We start from the raw sequence: 20,420 nt of genomic DNA, 5'->3' as shown, positions 1-20,420 counted from the left end.
AATATTGGACAGGACATTGGGGAGAACTCCCCTGCTCTTCTTCAAAATAGTGGCCATGGGATCTTTGCACCCACCTGAGAGGGGCAAACAGGGCCTTGGACTAACACCTCTGACAGTGCAGTATTCTCTCAGTACTGCACTGGGGGTGTTGGCACAGATTTTGGGCTCAGATCCTTAGAGTGAGAGTTGAACCCATAACCTTCTGGACTAAGTACCCAAGAGCTAGTGAAACCTCATTCCCCTGAGACAGGAGGCTACTGACAATAGCATGCAGTAGTGTCCCTTGGTCAATATCTCAGGGACACACCAAGTCTACTTTGTTGTTAGATTAGTAATTCCTTGTGTGTAGCCAACCCACCCACCCATCCCCACCCCAGACCCTCAGACTTCCCCCCCCCCATTCCCAGAAACACAGGTCTGTCTGCTTGTTCTGAAAATAATCCCCAAACTTTGATGCTTTCGTTAAAATTAGCTCCACTCTGCATTAGAGGAGGATATGTCCATTTTATTAACCAATCGTCTCCTTACAGCCCTCTTGCTCCCTCTGATTGGATCGATTCATCTTTATCTCTGTCAGTTGGATGTATCTAAACACATTTGTGTCTGTGAAGAAAACAGAGGAGGGGATTAGTTCATTCACACTCCAAGCCCGATACGGTAACAAACCTTCCTGTTTCTCCCTACCCACCATGATGGCTTTTCCTCTCTCCATTTCTTTTTGAACCCTCTTTTGCTTCTCGCCCTCAAAGTTATAATTTTGGGACATGGTAAATGAGTTAATTTGAGACATGACGAGTGGTGATTGGAGCGAGCTTGGGAGGAACAGGAGACTTTGGACCCATGACTCCCAAAGCTGTCCACCACTGGGGGGTTTTCCTCCGCTCATGTCTGGGTCTGTTGTAGACTCGTTGATAGAGATTGATTGCTGTGATCAGTCAGCAGCTCCATTAATGTTGTATCATACAACTAGCAGGACGGTAAAAGGCAAATTTGATGGTCTTTGGTCACTTATCGCTCAGCCGTTCCTATGTTCTCGGAAAGGAGGACAATAGCATTCCAGATGGTCTGTACATTGCACGGATGGTTTCAATGGCATCTAATGGAACCTAATATGGAGGAATGCAAAGTTATAGAGTTGGAGGATTGTTATCCCATTGATTGTTATCCCATTCACACACAGACCTGCAGAGTGAGATCTGATCCATGTTTTACCAGCTCTGGGCCATGCTAAGTGGATGAGCGTCAAACCGAGGCTTTGAGGGGTTTGGGAAATGGGAGAAGATCGAAGCAAAGTTTTGTGCCTTGCAGTCCTATAGATTACCCAGTGGCTTGCCACAGCGGTCACTGAGAGTGTTTGTGAAGAGGTCTGGTGGCCTAGCTTCTGACCAAGAGACCCCTAGGCCAAGCAGCATGACGATGCAGGATGATATATCAAAGGGGAAAATCTAACTGACATGAAATTATGTGCATTGATACAGGAAACAACTTGCATTTATATAGCACCTTCAATAGTGTAAAACACCCCAAGACTACAGGACTACAGACTATCAGACAAAAATTTGACATGGAGTCATAGAGGGGGATATTAGGACAGGTGACCAAAACTTGATTAAAGAGGTAGGTTTTAAAGGAGCATCTTAATGGAGGAGAGAGAGGCGGAGAGGGTTTAGGGAGGGAATTCCAGAGCTTGGGAGCCCAGGCAGCTGAAGGCATGGCCGCCAATGGTGGAGTGATTAAAATCAGAGGATGCACAAGAGGCCAGAATTGGAGGAGCCTAGAGATCTCAAAGGGTTCTTAGGGCTGGAGGAGGTTACAGAGATAGGGAGGGGGGTGGGGGGGGGGGGGGGTGGAGGCCATGGAAACAGTATGTGATGAGGGTATTTCCATGCACCAAAATGGAAAAATGAGGAGAAACTTGTTTGTGATTATCAAATATTCACTGGCAATATCACGAAGAGAAGTTACTGTCAACAAGTTCATTCAAGTCCCAGTGTCTATCACAAGGGAATTTGATTACAAGTCAAAGTAGGTTATTCTGATTAAATCAAAGCTCTCGCCCTGCATCAAATTAGGAAAAAGTTTTTTTGTTTTTTTTTAATTCTCTGGGTCTTCAGATAGAGATTCAACCAACCATAAAAGACAAGAATTTGCATTTCTATACCGCCTTTCCTGAGCTCAGGATGTTTCAAAGCGCATTTACAGCCAATGAAGTATTTTTGAAGTGTTGTCACTGTAATGTAGGAGATACAGCAGTGAATGTGCGCACAGCAAGCTCCCACTAAGAGCATTGTGATAATGACCAGATAATCTGTTTCAGTGGCTTTGGTTGAGGGATAGATCTTGGCAGCACCTTAGCTGCACCGCTGAAGATGTGTTCCTTCGCCTCAGTTCAGGGATCAGCCAATATATCAAAATGGATCAGAGTGAAGTTGGAAACTGACTTCCCCAACTTAAGGAGGGAGGTCCAGAGTCAAACTGGCTACATTAGCAGCAAGGCCTGTTTGCTCGATGTGAAGATAGACCAAGATGCAGGAGCCCTGCCTATTGGCCAATGCATTCTAGCGTGTCAATACACACCTTGAGCAATGGGGCTTGGGGCAACCTAGGGATGAGCTGGAATAAACTTCATGAATAAGGAATGTTCTTGTGTCCAAATAAATCAAGATTCCTAGTCACCGTCAAGGAGTAGTGGAAGGTAGAGGGGTAATGCAGTTATTTATAAAATACATCTGGCCTTCTCAAGGCATGTCTAAGGATTAGGGTAATGTAACAAACATGGAGAGAAGCATAACAGTTTTGATTTACCTTGGAGAGCTCCTCTCGTGTTGCTTCTCAGCATTCACTCCTCCAATCCCTCTTCTCCGCCATTGGCATCCATTCACTGCACTCCCAATCTCTGAATTCTCTACCCAGTTTTTTCCTCTTGCCTTGTTTATTCCCATTTTCAAAATCATTCTCTTTGATTGTGCCCTCGATTCTCCATCCTAGTCTGCCCAAGCCCCTCCTCCTCTTTGCCAATCCTTTGTGCCCCCATCATTATTCCTTTCCCCCTTATTGTAAAGTCTTTGATGTCGCCAGCCTGCATGGGAAGGGTGTTGTCGAAATGTAAGGTGCTTGTTAGTTAAAAACAAAATGCAGAAGTTGTTGTGTATCCTTACCTGTGGGTTCCCGATCTTTTGCTTCTTTTAAGTACTGCAGGGCACTCTCACAATCTCCAAGGTGATAGAAGGCAATGCCTGCTCTGTACATGGCTTTGAAATTGTCCTTGTGTTTCCCAAGAATTTTCAAACAGTACTCTTTCACTCGTTCATAGTTCACCAACTCTGACTGTAGAAGACAGGCTGCCAAAGAAGCAGGAGGAGAGTCAGATTCCGAGAGTTTATATCTACATTTTTAAAAATTATTCATTCATGGGATGTGGGCATCGCTGGCTAGGCCAGCATTTATTGCCCATCCATAATTGCCTTTGAGAAGGTGGTGGGGAGCTGCCTTCTTGAACCGCTGCAGTCCATGTGGTGCAGGTACACCCACAGTGCTGTTAGGGAGTTCCAGGATTTTGACCCAGCGACAGTGAAGAAACGGTGATATAGTTCCAAGTCAGGATGGTGTGTTACTTGGAGGGGAACTTGCAGGTGGTGATGTTCCCATGCATCTGTGCCCTTGTCCTTCTAGGTGGTAGAGGTCGCGGGTTTGGAAGGTGCTGTCTAAGGAGCCTTGGTGCGTTGCTGCAGTGCATCTTGTAGATGGTACACACTGCTGCTACTGTGCGTCAGTGGTGGAGGGAGTGAATGTTGAAGGTGGTGAATGGGGTGCCAATCAAGTGGGCTGCTTTGTCCTGGATGATGTCGAGCTTCTTGAGTGTTGTTGCAGCTGCACACATCCAGGCAAATGGAGAGTATTCCATCACACTCCTGACTTGTGCCTTGTGGATGGTGGACAGGCTTTGGGGAGTCAGGAGGTGAGTCACTGGCCACAGGATTCCTAGCCTCTGACCTGCTCTTGTAGCCACAGTATTTATATGGCTACTCCAGTTCAGTTTCTGGTCAATGGTAACCCCCAGGATGTTGATAGTGGGGGATTCAGCAATGGTAATGCCATTGAATGTGAAGGGGAGATGGTTAGATTCTCTCTTGTTGGAGATGGTCATTGCCTGGCACTTGAGTGATGTGAGGATGAGGAAAGGTTCTCAGTCCCACACACGGACACCAACAATCCCTTCTCTCCAACAACAACTTGCATTTATATAGCACCTTTAATGTAGTAAAACATTGCTTCACAGGAGTGGTTATCAAATAAAATTCCACACCGAGCCATCTAAGGAGATAAATCAGTCAGGTGACCAAAAGTTTGCTCAAAGAGGTAGATTTTAAAGCAAGGTCTTAAAGGAGGAGAGAGAGGTGGAGGGGTTCAGGGAGGGAATTCCAGAGCTTAGGGCCCAGGTAACTGAAGGCATGGCCGTCAGTGGTAGGATGACTAAAATCGGGGATGAACAAGAGGCCAAAATTAGAGGAGTGCAGAGATCTGAGAGGTTTGGATGGCTGGAGGAGGTTACAGAGACAAAACAATGAGTGTCTTGCAATCAGTCTTCCATCATAAAGTTCTCTTTGACTCATTATGTGTCATCAGGCAATCCCAGCCAGTCCCAAATCCATCATTTATTATCCAGAATGTTTATCCAGACTCTTATTGTTCCAGGAGCTCAAAATTCCATTATCCTTTTGCTCTTGGAGCTTGAGACATTATGGAAAGAATTTTCATTTATATAGTGCCTTTCCCTCAGGACATCCTAAAGCGCTTTGCAACAAATGGAGTAATTTGATGTGTAGTCACTGTTGTAAGGTAGGAAGCACGGCAGCCAATTTATGCACAGCAAGATCCCACAAACATCAGTATGATAATGACCAGATAATCTGCTTTATTAGTGATGATATTTGTGGGATAATTATTGGCCAGGACACTGGGAGTAACTCCCCTGTTGTTCTTCAAGTAATAGAACCATAGAAAAAGTACAGCACAGAAGGAGGCCATTCAGCCCATTGTGTCTGTGTCGGCCGACAAAACTAGCCGCCCAAACTAATCTTATTTTTCAGCACCTGGGTCCAGAGCCCGGCAGGTTACAGCACTTCAGGTACATGTCCAGGTACCTTTTAAAAGAATTGAGGGTTTCTGCCTCCACCACCGATCCTGGAAGCGAATTCCAGACACCCACCACCCTCTGGGTAAAAACGTTTCCCTTCATGTCCCCTCTAATCATTCTACCAATCACCTTAAATCTGTGTCCCCTGGTAACTGACCTCCCCACCAGGGGAAACAGGTCTTTCCGGTCTACTCTATCTAGGCCCCTCATAATTTTGTACACCTCAATCAAGTCACCCCTCAGCCTCCTCAGTTCCAGGGAGAACAACCCTAGCCTATCCAATTTTACTCCATAGCTGCAACTTGAGCTCTGGCAACATTCTGGTCAATCTCCTCTGTACTCTCTCCAGAGCAATTATGTCCTTCCTGTAATGTGATGACCAGAACTGTACACAATACTCCAGCTGTGGCAGAATCAGCATTTTATACAGTTCCAGCATTACATCCCTGCTTTTGTATTCTATACCTCGGCCAATAAAGGAAAGCATTCCATATGCCTTCTTCACCACTCTATCTACCTGTCCTGCCACCTTCAGCAACCTGTGGACATGCACTCCAAGGTCTCTCACATCTTCTAACCCTCTCAACATCCTCCTGTTTATTGCGTATTCCCTCGCATTATTTGCCCGCCCCAAATGCATTACCTCACACTTTTCCGGATTGAATTCCATTTGCCACTTTTCCGCCCACTCAACCAAACCATTGATATAATGCCACGGAATCTTTTACACTTGAGAGGGCAGACGGGGCCTCGGTTTCAGAGCTCATCCGAAAGACAGCACCTCTGACAGTGCAGCACTCCCTCAGTACTGCAGTAGGAGCGTCAGCTAGATTTTGTGCTCAAGTCTCTGGAGTGGAGCTTGAAGACATGACTGTCTGGCTCAGAGGGAGAGAGGCTACCTTAAATCCATCTACACAATTCATCTCAACTACTGCATGTGGTATTATAATTCCTTGCTCCTATTTAACCAAAAAATTTGTAAAATACTATGTTCCTCGGAACTCAATGTGTTTATTGATGGGGATCAAACAGAAATCCTGTTTCTCCCTCACATTAAAATCTATTATTGTCTTCATTTCAGTCAGTGTCTCAATCTATTTTCTGTCACTTCCTTTTCTCCAGTCTCCTCCATAAGGCTTAATTACTCTCTCTGTCTCCACAGCAACGCGCAGTCTGATCTCACCTCACCCAACATCTGTGTCGTGTTGGCGATTCCTTTTTGTGTTTTGAAAGGTGTCTTAAGATGGAGATTTAAAACCATAGGAGTTTTTTGATTGCCCTTTCTGCCACCTGTTCCAGCCGCTAATAGCAAAGAAACCCGATGCACCATTTAAAATTAAGGTCCCAAAAATAAAATAACAATAGTGAATCTGGAGTTAAAAGTACAAAATATTGCTTAGCTGCCCTAACATTAGATTGAGAAAAGACCCTCAATCAGAAGCCGTAACGCTAACCCATCTTTCCTTCTCAGGCGTTGAGTCACTTGCCAACTTGAGCATAGCAAGATCCCACAAACACCACCAAGATAATGGCCAGATCGTCTGCGTTAATGATGTTGGTTGAGAGATAAATATTCACCCCAGGACACCCCTGCTTTTCTCCGTTGAAGATCCCATGACATTATTCAAAAAGGTTTTGCATCTCAACCTACAAACACACTGTAATGACTGTTTGTCTCATTATGTTTGTGGAATCTTGCTGCATGCAAATTGGCTGCTGCATTTGCCAACACAACGACAGTCGTTGCATGCCAGAGTCATTAATCATATGCTGTCAGATATCTTTAGACATTTTATACAAATACAAGCAACTCTTCCTTTTCTCAATGATATATTGCTCGACAAAAGCAAAATACTGCAGAAGCTAGAAATCTGAAATAAAAACAGAAAATGCTGGAAATACTCAACACATCTGGCTGCATCTGTGGAGAGAGAAACAGAGTTAACATTTCAGGTAGGTGACCCTTCATCAGTATTTATTTTATTTTGGCGACAGCATCAATTACACTCCTGTCCACAGACTAACGCTCCCTTCACCACTGGGCACAGCAATCGCCTGCCTGATATAAAACCCGACTGATATTTGGGTTCTGTAATGGGTGGGGACGGAATGATCCGTTCTGCCATTTTACTAGTCAGAGTGACGCAGGAGTAAACTATCCCCTCAGTCAGCAGGCACCCATTCACAGGTCAGGCACAGCCCAGGTCAAACGCTGAGTAACACTCCCTCTAGACTGTCCCATCCCATATAGGCCAGGACCAGGACAATATCAATGCAGGCTAAAGCTCCCTCTGCTGTGCATTTACACAACTTTGGTCTCTCTTTACTTCAGATTTCCAGTGTTCACGATCGCAGCACATGACTCAACGTGCAGTCTCTGGACCAAAGTCAGGCATTTCTTTCCCAGGTTAAAATCAGCCAAGCAAGAAAGAAAACGCATGGGGCCAGGGAGAATGGAGAGAGTTCTCCATGTAAAACACATCAGCAATTCTCTTGCATTTAGATGATCAGAAGTTTTAATTTCCCTCGTGGTTCACAATGAAATCCGAAACTTTCAATAAAACTATTAGTACTTACAGCACAGAAACAGGCCATTCGGCCCATCTGGTCCGTGCTGGTGTTTATGCTCCACACGAACCTCCTCCCACCTCTTTAGCATATCCTCTTAACACTCCTCCCACTGATGTTTACATAATATTGATGCTGTGAGTCACACAAATGGATAATTGTGCGATGACGTTGGCAAATTGTAGAATAATGAGGCCAGTTTCTTGTGCTGGGTGGTGGGGGGAAAAAGGGCAGACAGAATTAATAAAGTAATCCAAGACCCTACAATCGCATAAACGGCACAAATTAACTCACAGTATTGGCAAAAGCTGCGTGACGGCGAGCTGAGAGCGATTTGAGGAATGGTCTATGGAGGTACTTGGAGTAATTACAAGGGTAATCTAATCAAAGGGTTCCGAAGGCTAACACAGAGAATAATGGATGCCTGGCATTGAAGACACTGCAGTCATCCTACTGAGGGCTGAAGCCATAGAATGCTAGGTCTAAGTATTAGAACACAGCTGAAAATCACTGCAAGAAATCAGTGAACATCATGCGGTGACTTGAATCAGTTTTGAGTTAGCCTGTTGCCAAGTAGATCAATTATTCCCTTGAGTTTAGATGGTATTCTGTTTGAGGTGTTTAAGATGATTAAGAGGAGTTGATAGTTTCTCTCTATCTACCCTATTTCCTCTGGTGGGAGGGGGTTTGTGATTAAGGGGGCATAACCTCAAAATTTGAGCCAGGCCGTTCAGGGGTGATGTCAGGAAGCACTTCTTCACACAAAGGGTAATGGAAAACTGGAACACTCTCCTCCCTAAAAAAGCTGTTGAGGTTGGGGGTCAACAGAAAACAGAGCCTGATAGATTTTTCTTGGTTACGGGGATTAAGGGTTTAGGAACCAAGATAGGTAGACGGAGTTAAAATACAGATCAGCCATAATCTAATTGAGTGGCAGAACAGGCTTGAGGGGCTGAATGGTCTCCTTAATTCAAACGACTAATGTGCAGGAAAAAAAAGTACTTTAGAACATCAGACAACACAAGGGACAGGGTCTCTTCCCATATCCCACATCACTGCATTAGGCATCTGAATCTACAAGTTTGGTCTAACGTAACTAATGGGATTACTGATGGCTGTAATTCTTGGGAAAGTGAAAAGCACTTCAGCTTTGGTGCAGAGTGCCGGGGATAAGAGGTAGGGGTAAGGGGTATGGCGATGAGCTTTAAAGGGGCATGGAGACTGGGGAGTAGGTAGCTGGTGGAGGAGTAAGGATATAGGTCACAGATTGATAGAGACATGGGTAGGGATGGGAGTTGATAGAAGCTTAGGAGGTATTAAGTTCTTAAAAGATAAAGGGCAAAGGTGGATATATGGAATGAGGTCCCGTGTCAGCCATGATCTTATTGAGTGGCAAAACAGGCTCAAGGGGTTGAATGGCCTCCTCCTGTTCCTATGCCCCCTATGAGGCGAGGATAGGCTGTAAGGTGGTAGAGCAGTAATGGTAAAGGTGGTAAATTGGGAAATGGGCATTTTGCGTTGGGATAGGTAGGTCATTTATGGTAGGGAAGTAGGGGGTGGGATACGTACCATTATGTTACATGGACTTCAATGATTCAGGAAGGCTCCTTACCTTCACCTTCTCAAGGGAAATTAGGGATGGGCAATAAATGCTGGCCTTGCCAGCGATGCCCACATCCCATGAATGAGTAAAATAAAAGGCTGCAAACAAAACTGCATTTCAAGAAAGGGCAACATTTCTATAGCCCCTTTCCCCACCACAGGATGTTCCAAAGCACTTTACAGTCAATGAAGTAATTTTGAAGTGTAGTCACTGTTTAATGTAGAAAAGGTGACAGCCAATTTGCGCACAGCAAGCTCCCACAATCAGGAATGTGATGATGACCAGGTCTTTTAGTTGACTGAGGGACAAATGATGGCCCAGGACATTGGGGCAGCTCCTCTGTATATTGGCCAGTAGCAAAACACACCTTGTGAGATTTTTTTTTAATTCATTCATGGGATGTGGGCATCGCTGGCTAGGCCAGCATTTATTGCCCATCCCTAATTGCCCTTGAGAAGGTGGTGGTGAGCTGCCTTCTTGAACTGCTGCAGTCCATTTGGGGTAGGTATACCCACAGTGCTTTTTGGAAGGGAGTTCCAGGATTTTGACCCAGCGACAGTGAAGGAACGGCGATATAGTTCCAAGTCAGGATGGTGTGTGACTTGGAGGGGAACTTGCAGGTGGTGATGCATTTGCTGCCCTTGTCCTTCTAGTTGGTAGAGGTCGCGGGTTTGGAAGGTGCTGTCTGAGGAGCCTTGGTGCATTGCTGCAGTGCAGTAGATGGTACACACTGCTGCTACTGTGGGTCGGTGGTGGAGGGAGTGAATGTTTGTGTATGGGGTGCCAATCATGTGGGCTGCTTTGTTCTGGATGATGTCGAGCTTCTTGTGTGTTGTTGGAGCTGCACCCATCCAGGCAAGTGGAGAGTATTCCATCAAACTCCTGACTTGTGCCTTGTAGATGGTGGACAGGCTTTGGGGAGTCAGGAGGTGAGTTACTCGCCTCAGGATTCCTAGCCTCTGACCTGCTCTTGTAGCCACAGTATTTATATGGCTACTCCAGTTCAGTTTCTGGTAGCCCTTAGGATGTTGATAGTGGGGGATTCAGCGATGGTAATGCCATTGAATGTCAAGGGGAGATGGTTAGATTCTCTCTTGTTGGAGATGGTCATTGCCTGGCACTTGTGTGGTGCGAATGTTACTTGCCACTTATCAGCCCAAGCCTGGACATTGTCCAGGTCTTGCTGCATTTCTACACGGACTGCTTCAGTATCTGAGGAGTCACGAATGGTGCTGAACATTGTGCAATCATCAGCGAACATCCCCACTTCTGACCTTATGATTGAAGGTAGGTCATTGATGAAGCAGCTGAAGATGGTTGGGCTTAGGGCACTACCCTGAGGAACTCCTGCAGTGATGTCCTGGAACTCAGATGATTGACCCCCAACAACCACAACCATCTTCCTTTGAGCTAGATATGATTCCAGCCAGCGGAGGGTTCTCCCCCCGATTCCCATTGACTTCAGTTTTGCTAGGGCTCCTTGATGCCATACTCGGTCAAATGCTGCCTTGATGTCAAGGGCAGTCACTCTCACCTCTTGAGTTCAGCTCTTTGGTCCTTGTTTGAACCAAGGCTGTAATGAGGTCAGGAGCTGAGTGGCCCTGGCGGAACCCAAACTGAGCGTCACTGAGCAGGTTATTGCTAAGCAAGTGCTGCTTAATGGCACTGTTGATGACACCTTCCAGGGCCCATAGCTTTTGCAGTATCCAGTGCCTTCAGTCGGAGTGAATTGAATTGGCTGAAGTCTGGCATCTGTGATGCTGGGGACTTCAGGAGGAGGCCAAGATAGATCATCAATTCGGCACTTCTGGCTGAAGATTGTTGCAAATGCTTCAGCTTTATCTTTCGCACTGATGTGCTGGGCTCCCCCATCATTGAGGATGGGGATATTTGTGGAGCCACCTCCTCCAGTTAGTTGTTTAATTGTCCACCACCATTCACGGCTGGATGTGGCAGGACTGCAGAGCTTGGATCTGATCCGTTGATTATGGGATCGCTTAGCTCGGTCTACCATGTGCTGCTTACGCAGTTTGGAATGCAAGTAGTCCTGGGTTGTAGCTTCACCAGGTTGACACCTCATTTTGAGGTATGCCTGGCGCTGCTCCTGGCATGCCCTCTTGCACTCTTCATTGAACCAGGGTTGGTCTCCTGGTTTGATGGTAATGGTAGAGTGGGGGATATGCCGGGCCATGAGGTTACAGATTGTGGTTGAGTACAATTCTGCTGCTGCTGATGGCCCACAGCGCCTCATGGATGCCCAGTTTTGCATTGCTAGATCTGTCCAAAATCTATCCCATTTACCACAGTGGTAGTGCCACACAACACGATGGAGGGTATCCTCAATGTGAAGGAGGGACTTCGTCTCCACAAGGACTGTGCGGTGGTCACTCCTACCAATACCGTCATGGACAGATGCATCTGCGGCAGGCAGATTGGTGAGGACGAGGTCAAGTATGTTTGCCCCTCTTGTTGGTTCCCTCACCACCTGCTGAAGACCCAGTCTAGCAGCTATGTCCTTTAGGACTAGGCCAGCTCAGTCAGTCGTGGTGCTACCGAGTCACTCTTGGTGAAGGACATTGAAGTCCCCCACCCAGAGTACATTTTGTGCCCTCGCCAACCTCAGTGCTTCCTCCAAGTGGTGTTCAACATGGAGGAGTACTGACTCATCAGCTGAGGGAGGGCGGTAGGTGGTAATCAGCAGGAGGTTTCCTTGTCCATGTTTGCTCTGATGCCATGAGACTTCATGGGGTCCAGAGCCGATGTTGAGGACTCCCAGGGCAACTCCCTCCCTACTGTATACCACTGTGCCACCACCTCTGGTGGATCTGTCCTGCCGGTGGGACAGGACATACCCGGGGATAGTGATGGCAGTGTCTGAGATGTTCTAACTCATCACCTCACGCTGTTCCCAGCTCAGTGACAGACCTATAACTTTACCCGAGTGTAAAACAGCTCCAATCCATTATCACACAGCTGGGTGTTTTGCACAGTTCAAACAGGTGCACTGTGAAAATTTCACACACGTGGCACTGCACTTGACTGTAATGCCAATGAAGCTAAACACCTGCACCACTACGGACAGTGCCCACTCTGACAGTTCATTGATCATGACAGTGCCACCATATGTTTATCACAATCTTCACCACCCCCCAAACCCCAATGGAAATCTACACAGATACCTTGACATGACCAAGAAGTTACAGAAAAAAAAGTGTCAAGACAATATTTAAACCCAATCCTATTCACCCAAGCCAGCAGTTCATAGCTCATCCCTCCATCACAGTGCATCACTGATGATGACCGTTAGCGTTACTGTGCAATATTAATGCTTGTAGGTGAAATTCCTTTCTTGGTTATTTTAAATTGAGGTGTTATTACTTTCTTCATTATTGTTTCAATATATTTAGTTTAAATGCCTCTGCAAAGATTGCAAAGGAAATTTGTGTTTAGATGTTTGCACACTCTCTCTTAACCCTCCTTTATCTCTGTTTTCCTTTCATGAGGCTAAAGATTTGATATAAATATAACCTGTTGTTGACGATTTGTGTTGTAACCGAGGACAATCCCAACATTAAATATAAATTTTGTCTGCCAGTACAGTGTGTGTATTAGATGCTAATAAGAGAGAGCTTTAATTATCATACAACAGGCACAATAAACATTTGCAATTTTTAACTGTTAATAAGTTTCAGCCCATGTTGTAATAGCAGCACTTTCCATCACTATGATCTCATTAAGGCATTAATTTATCAATAAATATTCTGGTCCTTTATTAGTCAGAGCTGGGCAAGCATCCAACAGAGAGATGCAGTGAGTCAATTCCACACACACACAGACACACACACTCCAACACGCACAGACACAAACTCACACCCCAACACACACACACAGACAGAGAAACACAGACAAACTCACCCTGACACACGCACGCATAGACACAAACTTACACCCTCACACACACACAGACACAGAAAGATGGACAGAAACACAGACAAACTCACACCCTGACACAGACAGAAGGACAGAAACACAGACAAACTCACACCGACACACAAATACAGACAGATGGACAGAAACACAAACTCACACCCCAACACACACACATATAGACCAACAAACACACACACACCCCAACACACAGACAGACACAAATGCACATCCCAACACACAAACTCAAACCCCTACACATACACCCACAAACTCACACCCTGACCTACACACATACAGACGGACAAACACACACACCCTGATGCACAGACGGATGGACAGATACAAACTCACCCCCCAACACACAAATTCACACACACATACCCCAACACACACATGCAAACTTACATACAAACACCACACAGGCACACACAAATAAACTCTCACAGACACAAACTTACATACAAACACCACACAGGCACACACAAATAAACTCACACAGACACAAACTTACATACAAACACCACACAGGCACACACAAATAAACTCACAGACACAAACTTGCATACAAGCACAACTCACATGTAAAAACAAACAAACTCAAACATACACCCTTGTGCACACACATATAAACTAGTTTCCTCAGCAGCTGCTGCTACTAAAAGTGGAAAATCCACATCAGAAACTGTAATAAGAAGAAAGCCTCAGGGAATGATCCACAAGCTCTTAGCAAATAAAGAGGTTCTGCCTTGAAACATGAATTCATGCCCATATAGAGTTTCCATCTCAGAGCAATCATAAACTGGGAGGTGCATTAAGAGCATTCCAGTGTAAAGAGGTATCATGAGATTGTGAGAGTGGGGGAAATGATCGTTGATGTGTAACTGAATTCTTCACATTAGCCTTTTAACCCTTATACTGCTAGCAGGAAAATTCCTGTCTCCTGGGCCATTTGTTTTATTTCAGCTGATCCCAAATTGTGCTGAAATAAACACTAACATGACAGTAACGAAACCATTCTTGGAGTTTGAGTAGTTTTAACGATGGATTAAAACAGATAATGCTGGGAATACTGGAATGTCAGTCTGAAAGAGACAGAGAGGTGTTTGGGCTTGGGAATCACAGATGATGATATAGGGACCTATCAGCCTCTAATTCTGAGGAAATTCTGATATACTTACACATTCCTCCATCTATCACAGAATACTCAAACGAAAAGTAAATTATCCGCCATGTACAATATCCTGCAACAAATTCCATCAACTTCTCGGCTTAATAAAGCAGTGTTTGCTGAATGGGGAGCATGAGTTTGGTTTAGAAGTTCTTGAGGCAGTTAGCATCCACTGAGTTCGAGTGAGTGCAGCATCAGCGCACACACAAATCTTAGAATCATACGGCACAGAAGGAAGCCATTCGACCCATCATGTACTAACTATGCACTAAATTCCCACATGTTATTTACTGTTGCTCAATTCAAATTACTGGATAATTCCATTTTAGTGCATTGGATTGTATGTCTTCCTTTACTCTGTTTTCCCTCCACCTCTGTTCAGTCACAGGTTTTCCTGTAGTATTGATCTATTGGGAGTCTCAATAGCAAGTAAACAATGGATGTACCATGAAAGTAGGATGCAATGTTGATAGTTTTATTGATTCTAAGGCACTTCATGATTAATACACCGGCATCCCCAACAAAGAAACCTTGACAAGGTTTGAGAAACGCTTTGATATGCGGGAAGCTAAATTGATGTTTGTCACCTAATGCCACCTTCTGCACCAGGTACTAGTTTCAATAACAAGAGAATTCTTTTGCAATTGGCTGTACCAACAACCATTGGGAAACAGGTTTGAGTATTTAGATAAGTCAGATACGGCAAAACTGTGCCGTACAATTGACTGCAACAACAACTTGCATTTATATTGCCTTTAGTTCCAAAGTGTAATGTAGGAAATGTGGCTGCCAATTTTTGCACATGGCAAGCTCCCACAAACAGCAATGTGAGAATGATAAAATCATGTGCTTTTTAGTGATTTTGGTTAAGGGATAATTACTGGCACGGACTCCAGGGAGAATTCCCCCGCTCTTCTTGAAGATGGAGCAAGTAATGGAGGCTAACAACCATGAACTAATTTATGAGTTAGTTGGGTGCAGTGATGGGGGTGGGAAACAGTAGGTGAATAAGCCAAGGTGGGCTGAATGGCCTTCCTCATCCATATTTATCATGATGTTGGCTTGAGTTACATAGAAAAGGTGCAGAGGCAGTGCAGAAAAATGGGAATGTTTGGGGAGGTTGGAGAGGAATGAAAGATGACCAACATATCAGGATTGGAGGACATGCTTGACGGAGCAGCTAGTCTTTTCCTCTCCTTTTTCAGATGTTTGTATGACCTGCCTAAGACTGTGCAAAGCCACAAGTACAAGGCAGGTGTTTCCAGGAGCCTGGGAGCAGATTGTCCATCATGTCACATGAAAATTGGCACCTGATGACACAATCAGCATAAGAACTAGCTTTAAAAATGTGAAAAGCATTTAGGGAATTATTGACACATTTACAAAATGCTGAGAGCTTGAAAATCTCGAATGCAACCTCCCTGGCCTCTATTAAATGATCGATTTTTTATTTCCAGTTTATTAATCTACCTGACAATCTCTGGTCCTTCCTCACTTTTGCATATCTTTAGGAAGCCTGCATATTGGAAAAGAAAAAAAAGAGGCAATTTCCTCTGACATTATGCCATTCTGAATTTTGATTATAATAATGATTTTCTTACACATCAGAAATCACCCCCCCCCCCCACCTTCTTCAGGAAGATCCATATACTTTCCCTTTTTATTTTCTTCTGCTTTTTAAGTTTTCCCCTAAATCCAACTGTTGGCCTCTGCCAATGCCACTCTCTAACTCCCGTTCTGGGAGGTGGGCAAAAGCTTCAGTGATCCAGAGAACCTGACCAAGCAAGTTTTTTTTCCTTTGGTTATGAAGAGATGCCTGATTTCCACTTTGGTTCTTTTCCCAAGCTGACTGAAAGTTGGAATTGATCACCAAAAGGTGAGCCTACCAAAAGGTTAGGGATGTTGGGATATGTACCTCATGGTCATGAGAACTTGTTTTGACCATTTTCATGGGACAGAGTAGAATTTACTAGAATTATTTTTCCCACATTTGGCCTTTTTATTTTCCCACTCTCCAAGGAGATTAAATGGCTGCTGGTAGACGGGGAGCATTGGGCGTGGTGATACTTCATTGCAACATAGCAAAATAGAACAGACTGGAGTTCTCCCTGGTGTCCCGGCCAATATCTATCCCTCAATCAACATCACTAAAACAGATGATCTGCTTGTGGGGCCACGCTGTGCACAAATTGGCTGCTGTGTTTCCTGTATTAAAGTACTTTTGAAGTGTTATCACTATTGTGTTAGCTATAAAGTACTTTGGGACATCCTGAGGTCATGAAAAGTGCTACATAAATGCAAGTTCTTATTCCGCTTCCATCTCCTCTTGTGGGAGTATCACAGTTCAACGTTCTGCCTTATCACTGTACACCAAACATTGCTACCAGTCCAACTCAACCCTTATATTACCTCTATACTTGCAGGTTAAGCATCAATCTTTCCTTATGTCATGATTGACCAGTTTTCTAAAATGAGACGCTGCTTGTTGTAAATAATAGAGCATCTAGTCTCACATTGCTGAACTATCTACATATTAACACAAATAAAAAATTCAGATCAAATCACAGTTAAATCAATAGAAACTTGGATGCTGCAGGACTGTAAAATCCTTGCTATAATAATGAAGAACATTGATTTTGAATTATTAATTTACCTCTATGCTATTGTGCAAATGATGAGTGCAATTTCCATTTGCACTAATTCCACACAGACTCATGAGGTATGGGTCCATGTTGCCCCTTCTGTCTCACCTTGTGGTTGTTCTGTTGTGAGAGACCGAGGGTGCACAGGCAGTTTGACAGAGCTGCTTCAAGTTTCACATTCATCAGATGTCCAAATACCCCATACTCCAAGAAATGCCACTGTCTTGTGATAGCAAGTGGAAACCCTAGATGGTTTTCACTCCCTTGCTTGGGGCATTGAAGCTAATTGTAGCACGTTAACTAATGCCCGCTCTGAGTTCAGTCGAGTGAACCTGGGATCCTTCTGTTCTGTATTTCTCACTATTACGCCAGTTGATGCATTTACCTACAGAGACACTGGGGCAGCAAAAACAATTATTTTTTCTTTATTTGTATATATCAGTGAAGAGAGTGTGCAATTAAATGGCAATGAGGGAGGAACGAGAGCCTGTACAATCATGAATTGTACTATATTGGTGATGACTTAGAATGCAGGGCAAGACCTCCTGATATATACATTAAGTTACTGTTGCCTAGATGGTTGGTAGTTAGCAGGTAATACAATGCTGCAACACAATGAATGGTTCAGTTTGTAACTATCTTCGGTACCTCAAGATTGGAATACAGCCTTGAAACACATAATAAAATACCGCACAAGATTTGTGAAACCAAACCTGGAGTGGTTTATAAATGCCATCTGAATCCTAAGTATATATGTCCTCCATTGAGACCATTATTCAATAAAATATACATTTTGTATGAAATTTTCCAATTATTTTTTAACTAGTTCTCCAATGGGTAAATGGATTGTCCAGTAGGTTTCTAAACTTTACAAGCCAAGTTCCAAGAACCAACACTTGGTCTGTTCTGATGTAGTTGATCTCAGCTGCGGTGCTAGTGGGAACACTATAGAACTGCTCTCCAATTCCTTGGAATAAGGAATGAATCAATCCAGACCATTATCTAGTGGCCCACTTGTTGTTTGAACATTAACTTTGGCTAAGGATAGGTTCAGCTGTGATAACCTCAGTGATCTAATCACCTACCAGCACTCACTGACTGGGCTAACGCATAAAGATTTGACATTTGGGCCACTAGGTCTCGGCTTGAGTTAGGGTCCTTAGGAGAGAAGGAGAAAGAATTGGGAGTGATTTCCAGATGATACTCCCTGAAGGATATTACAGAACTTTGTGACATCATCACATCAGGTTTATCAGCAATGATACATTGCAATGAGATCCTACACATCAGATAGGAATTTATACAGGATAATGTTATATATTTGGTTCCTTATGCTGCCAATGTATAGAGTCTAACCAGAGAGGTTCTGGGACGGTAGTGTTAAACCATTAATCTTTATTGCATAGTAACTATATATACTCCACACTAGCCTGTGTGTCTCCTTCAAAAGCCACACTGTAACTGTTCTCAAGTCTCCCCCATATGATTCTCTCCCACCTCATTCTGGTGGGCTCTTTACATTCTCTCAAGATTAACCCTTTGATACCCTATACTATAGATAACACAAACTGGAATGCATTAGGAAACAGTGACACACAACGAGCTCCAGATGATAGTCGTCTGATACTGATGGTTTACATCTTTGAAGCAGACCCAACCCAGATTATTCAATATGATTTGCACAGGTGGAGGATGTGACCATTTTCATGTTCTTGTTTTCTGATGGATGTAACAATCAACAACAGGAAACATTAGGGTTCAAATACTGCACCAGGTAATTTAAAGTGCGATTGAACTGCATGACTGGAACTGCAGTGATATAAGATTTTATTGAATTCTTTGTGACAGGGAATATTATATAACCAGTGTTGATGTATTATCACGGTATGACACTCAAACTCATCACTCAGGACAGCGAGGCATTGGAGCCTTTCTGATGAATGGCCAGCACTAATATACAATTAGGGTTGTATAGCATATATTTCACTCTTAACATATTCAGTAAATGATAGACCAGTGAGTCTGAGGCACTGCAAGATTCCAGAGAAGGGGGGGGGGGGGGGGGGCGGGAATGTTAGCCTTTCAAAGGGTAGAATCTCTGGAGCTCAGCGTCCTTCTGAAGATACCCCACATACCTTGAGCGCAAGTGTCCTTGTAGAATCTCGACAGGAATTCTCAAGCTCTCCCAGCTGCGGTCTGTAATTCTGCACATGTGAAATTCCTTTTCAGAGATGCCAAGATGAGTTACACAAGCGACCCAATTAATAGACAGACCCACATAACATTTCCAGTGAATTTTGAGAGAGTTGGTGAGAATTGTGTTCAATGTGCAGCCAAGCCTCTTCTAAATAGACAAATTCATAAGGTGGGTTAAAGTAAACGTATCTGTTGATTGTTACAACAATGATCCCAGAATGTTGATCAATTTAATTTGTTGAGGGTTTAATGGGATAATTAGACGCCTGGCGATTGCAATTAGAATATAACAGAGGTCTTTGTAGTCAACTCCTGTCAAAATAAAATGACAGCACTCACCTGCCAAACTGTCGTAACAGTCGATCTCAGTGCTTTCGATGAGTCGTTTCTGCTCCTCTGTTAGTCTGATATGTGTTTTGCTCAATGTGTTCACTTCTGCAGCCGATGCCTCGCTGATTCGGATCCCTTTCAGCTGCAGCAGAGCACGGTGATACTTCCCGATCGCCTCCCGGAATTTCTTCTCCTTGTAACACTGGTTCCCTTCGGTCTTGAAGCCCACCGCCTTCTGGATCTTGTAGGCGCTGTCAGCCTCCCCGTCCCTGTGGTAAGCCGGGGGGTTCCTGAGCTCCGGCGCTGCCCTCAGAGGGTCCCGGCTGCTGCCTGGAGGCTGGCCGACTCCCCTCGCCCCCGTCCCGGGCTGCCTCTTAGCAATGCCCCCTAGACTGATGCTCTGCATTTTCAGAGAATTTTTGGCTTCCATTTCTTCTGCAGGCAGACCATTTTTTGCCAGATCCGAAACCTGTCGCCTCTTGATGGTTTGTAGCAGTTTGCTGTGCATATATGAGGGCGTTTGTCTGTGTGACTTAACCCCAGTAATCGGCGAGATTCTTGTCAGCCGAGCCGTCCTTCAGCACCATGGACAGCGCAAGCTCACAGCGCGCAGACTGGCGAACCATCCTACTGCAGCGGCGCCCGTTTCTCCACGTTAACCCTTCAAGGTATTTAAATTTAACCCCCACTTTAAAACAAAACACACACCCAGAGTGGATGCAATCCAGGGAGCAATTACTGGAACAGTTTGGATATGGGCTACAGCTGCAGGGAAACTACTCTGAGACACCATCAACCTTTGCAAGGTTGCGTTTTTGCCCTGAAATGTAATCCCCGCATGACATT

The 20,420-nt window shown here is 44.5% G+C and overlaps 1 protein-coding gene across 1 annotated transcript; it reads right to left on the bottom strand.

Annotated features, from left to right (window-relative positions):
* Window positions 1–508: 508 nt before the first annotated feature.
* On the bottom strand, window positions 509–20,082 carry ttc9b (tetratricopeptide repeat domain 9B). Its single transcript, XM_068019256.1, has 3 exons — window positions 19,584–20,082; window positions 3,159–3,341; window positions 509–603 (listed from the first exon to the last, which is right to left on the bottom strand). The coding sequence occupies exons 1-3, from the start codon at window positions 20,080–20,082 to the stop codon at window positions 509–511; spliced, it is 777 nt and encodes a 258-aa protein (XP_067875357.1).
* Window positions 20,083–20,420: the final 338 nt, after the last annotated feature.

Source organism: Heterodontus francisci, chromosome 40, assembly GCF_036365525.1.
Source record: "Heterodontus francisci isolate sHetFra1 chromosome 40, sHetFra1.hap1, whole genome shotgun sequence".
NCBI classification, from domain to species: Eukaryota; Metazoa; Chordata; class Chondrichthyes; order Heterodontiformes; family Heterodontidae; genus Heterodontus; species Heterodontus francisci.
Note: the sequence above shows the minus strand (reverse complement) of the source record. Positions and strands in the feature narration are given on the sequence as shown.

What these genes read in the sequence shown, in the direction of transcription:
- ttc9b (XM_068019256.1), bottom strand. Translation starts at nt 20,082, where the DNA reads ATGCACAGCAAACTGCTACAAACCATCAAGAGGCGACAGGTTTCGGAT. An exon ending in CTGTTACGACAGTTTGGCAG is followed by an intron (nt 3,342 to 19,583) that starts GTGAGTGCTGTC and finishes CTTCTTTGGCAG; the next exon opens with CCTGTCTTCTACAGTCAGAG. An exon ending in AAAAGATCGGGAACCCACAG is followed by an intron (nt 604 to 3,158) that starts GTAAGGATACAC and finishes TTTTCTTCACAG; the next exon opens with ACACAAATGTGTTTAGATAC.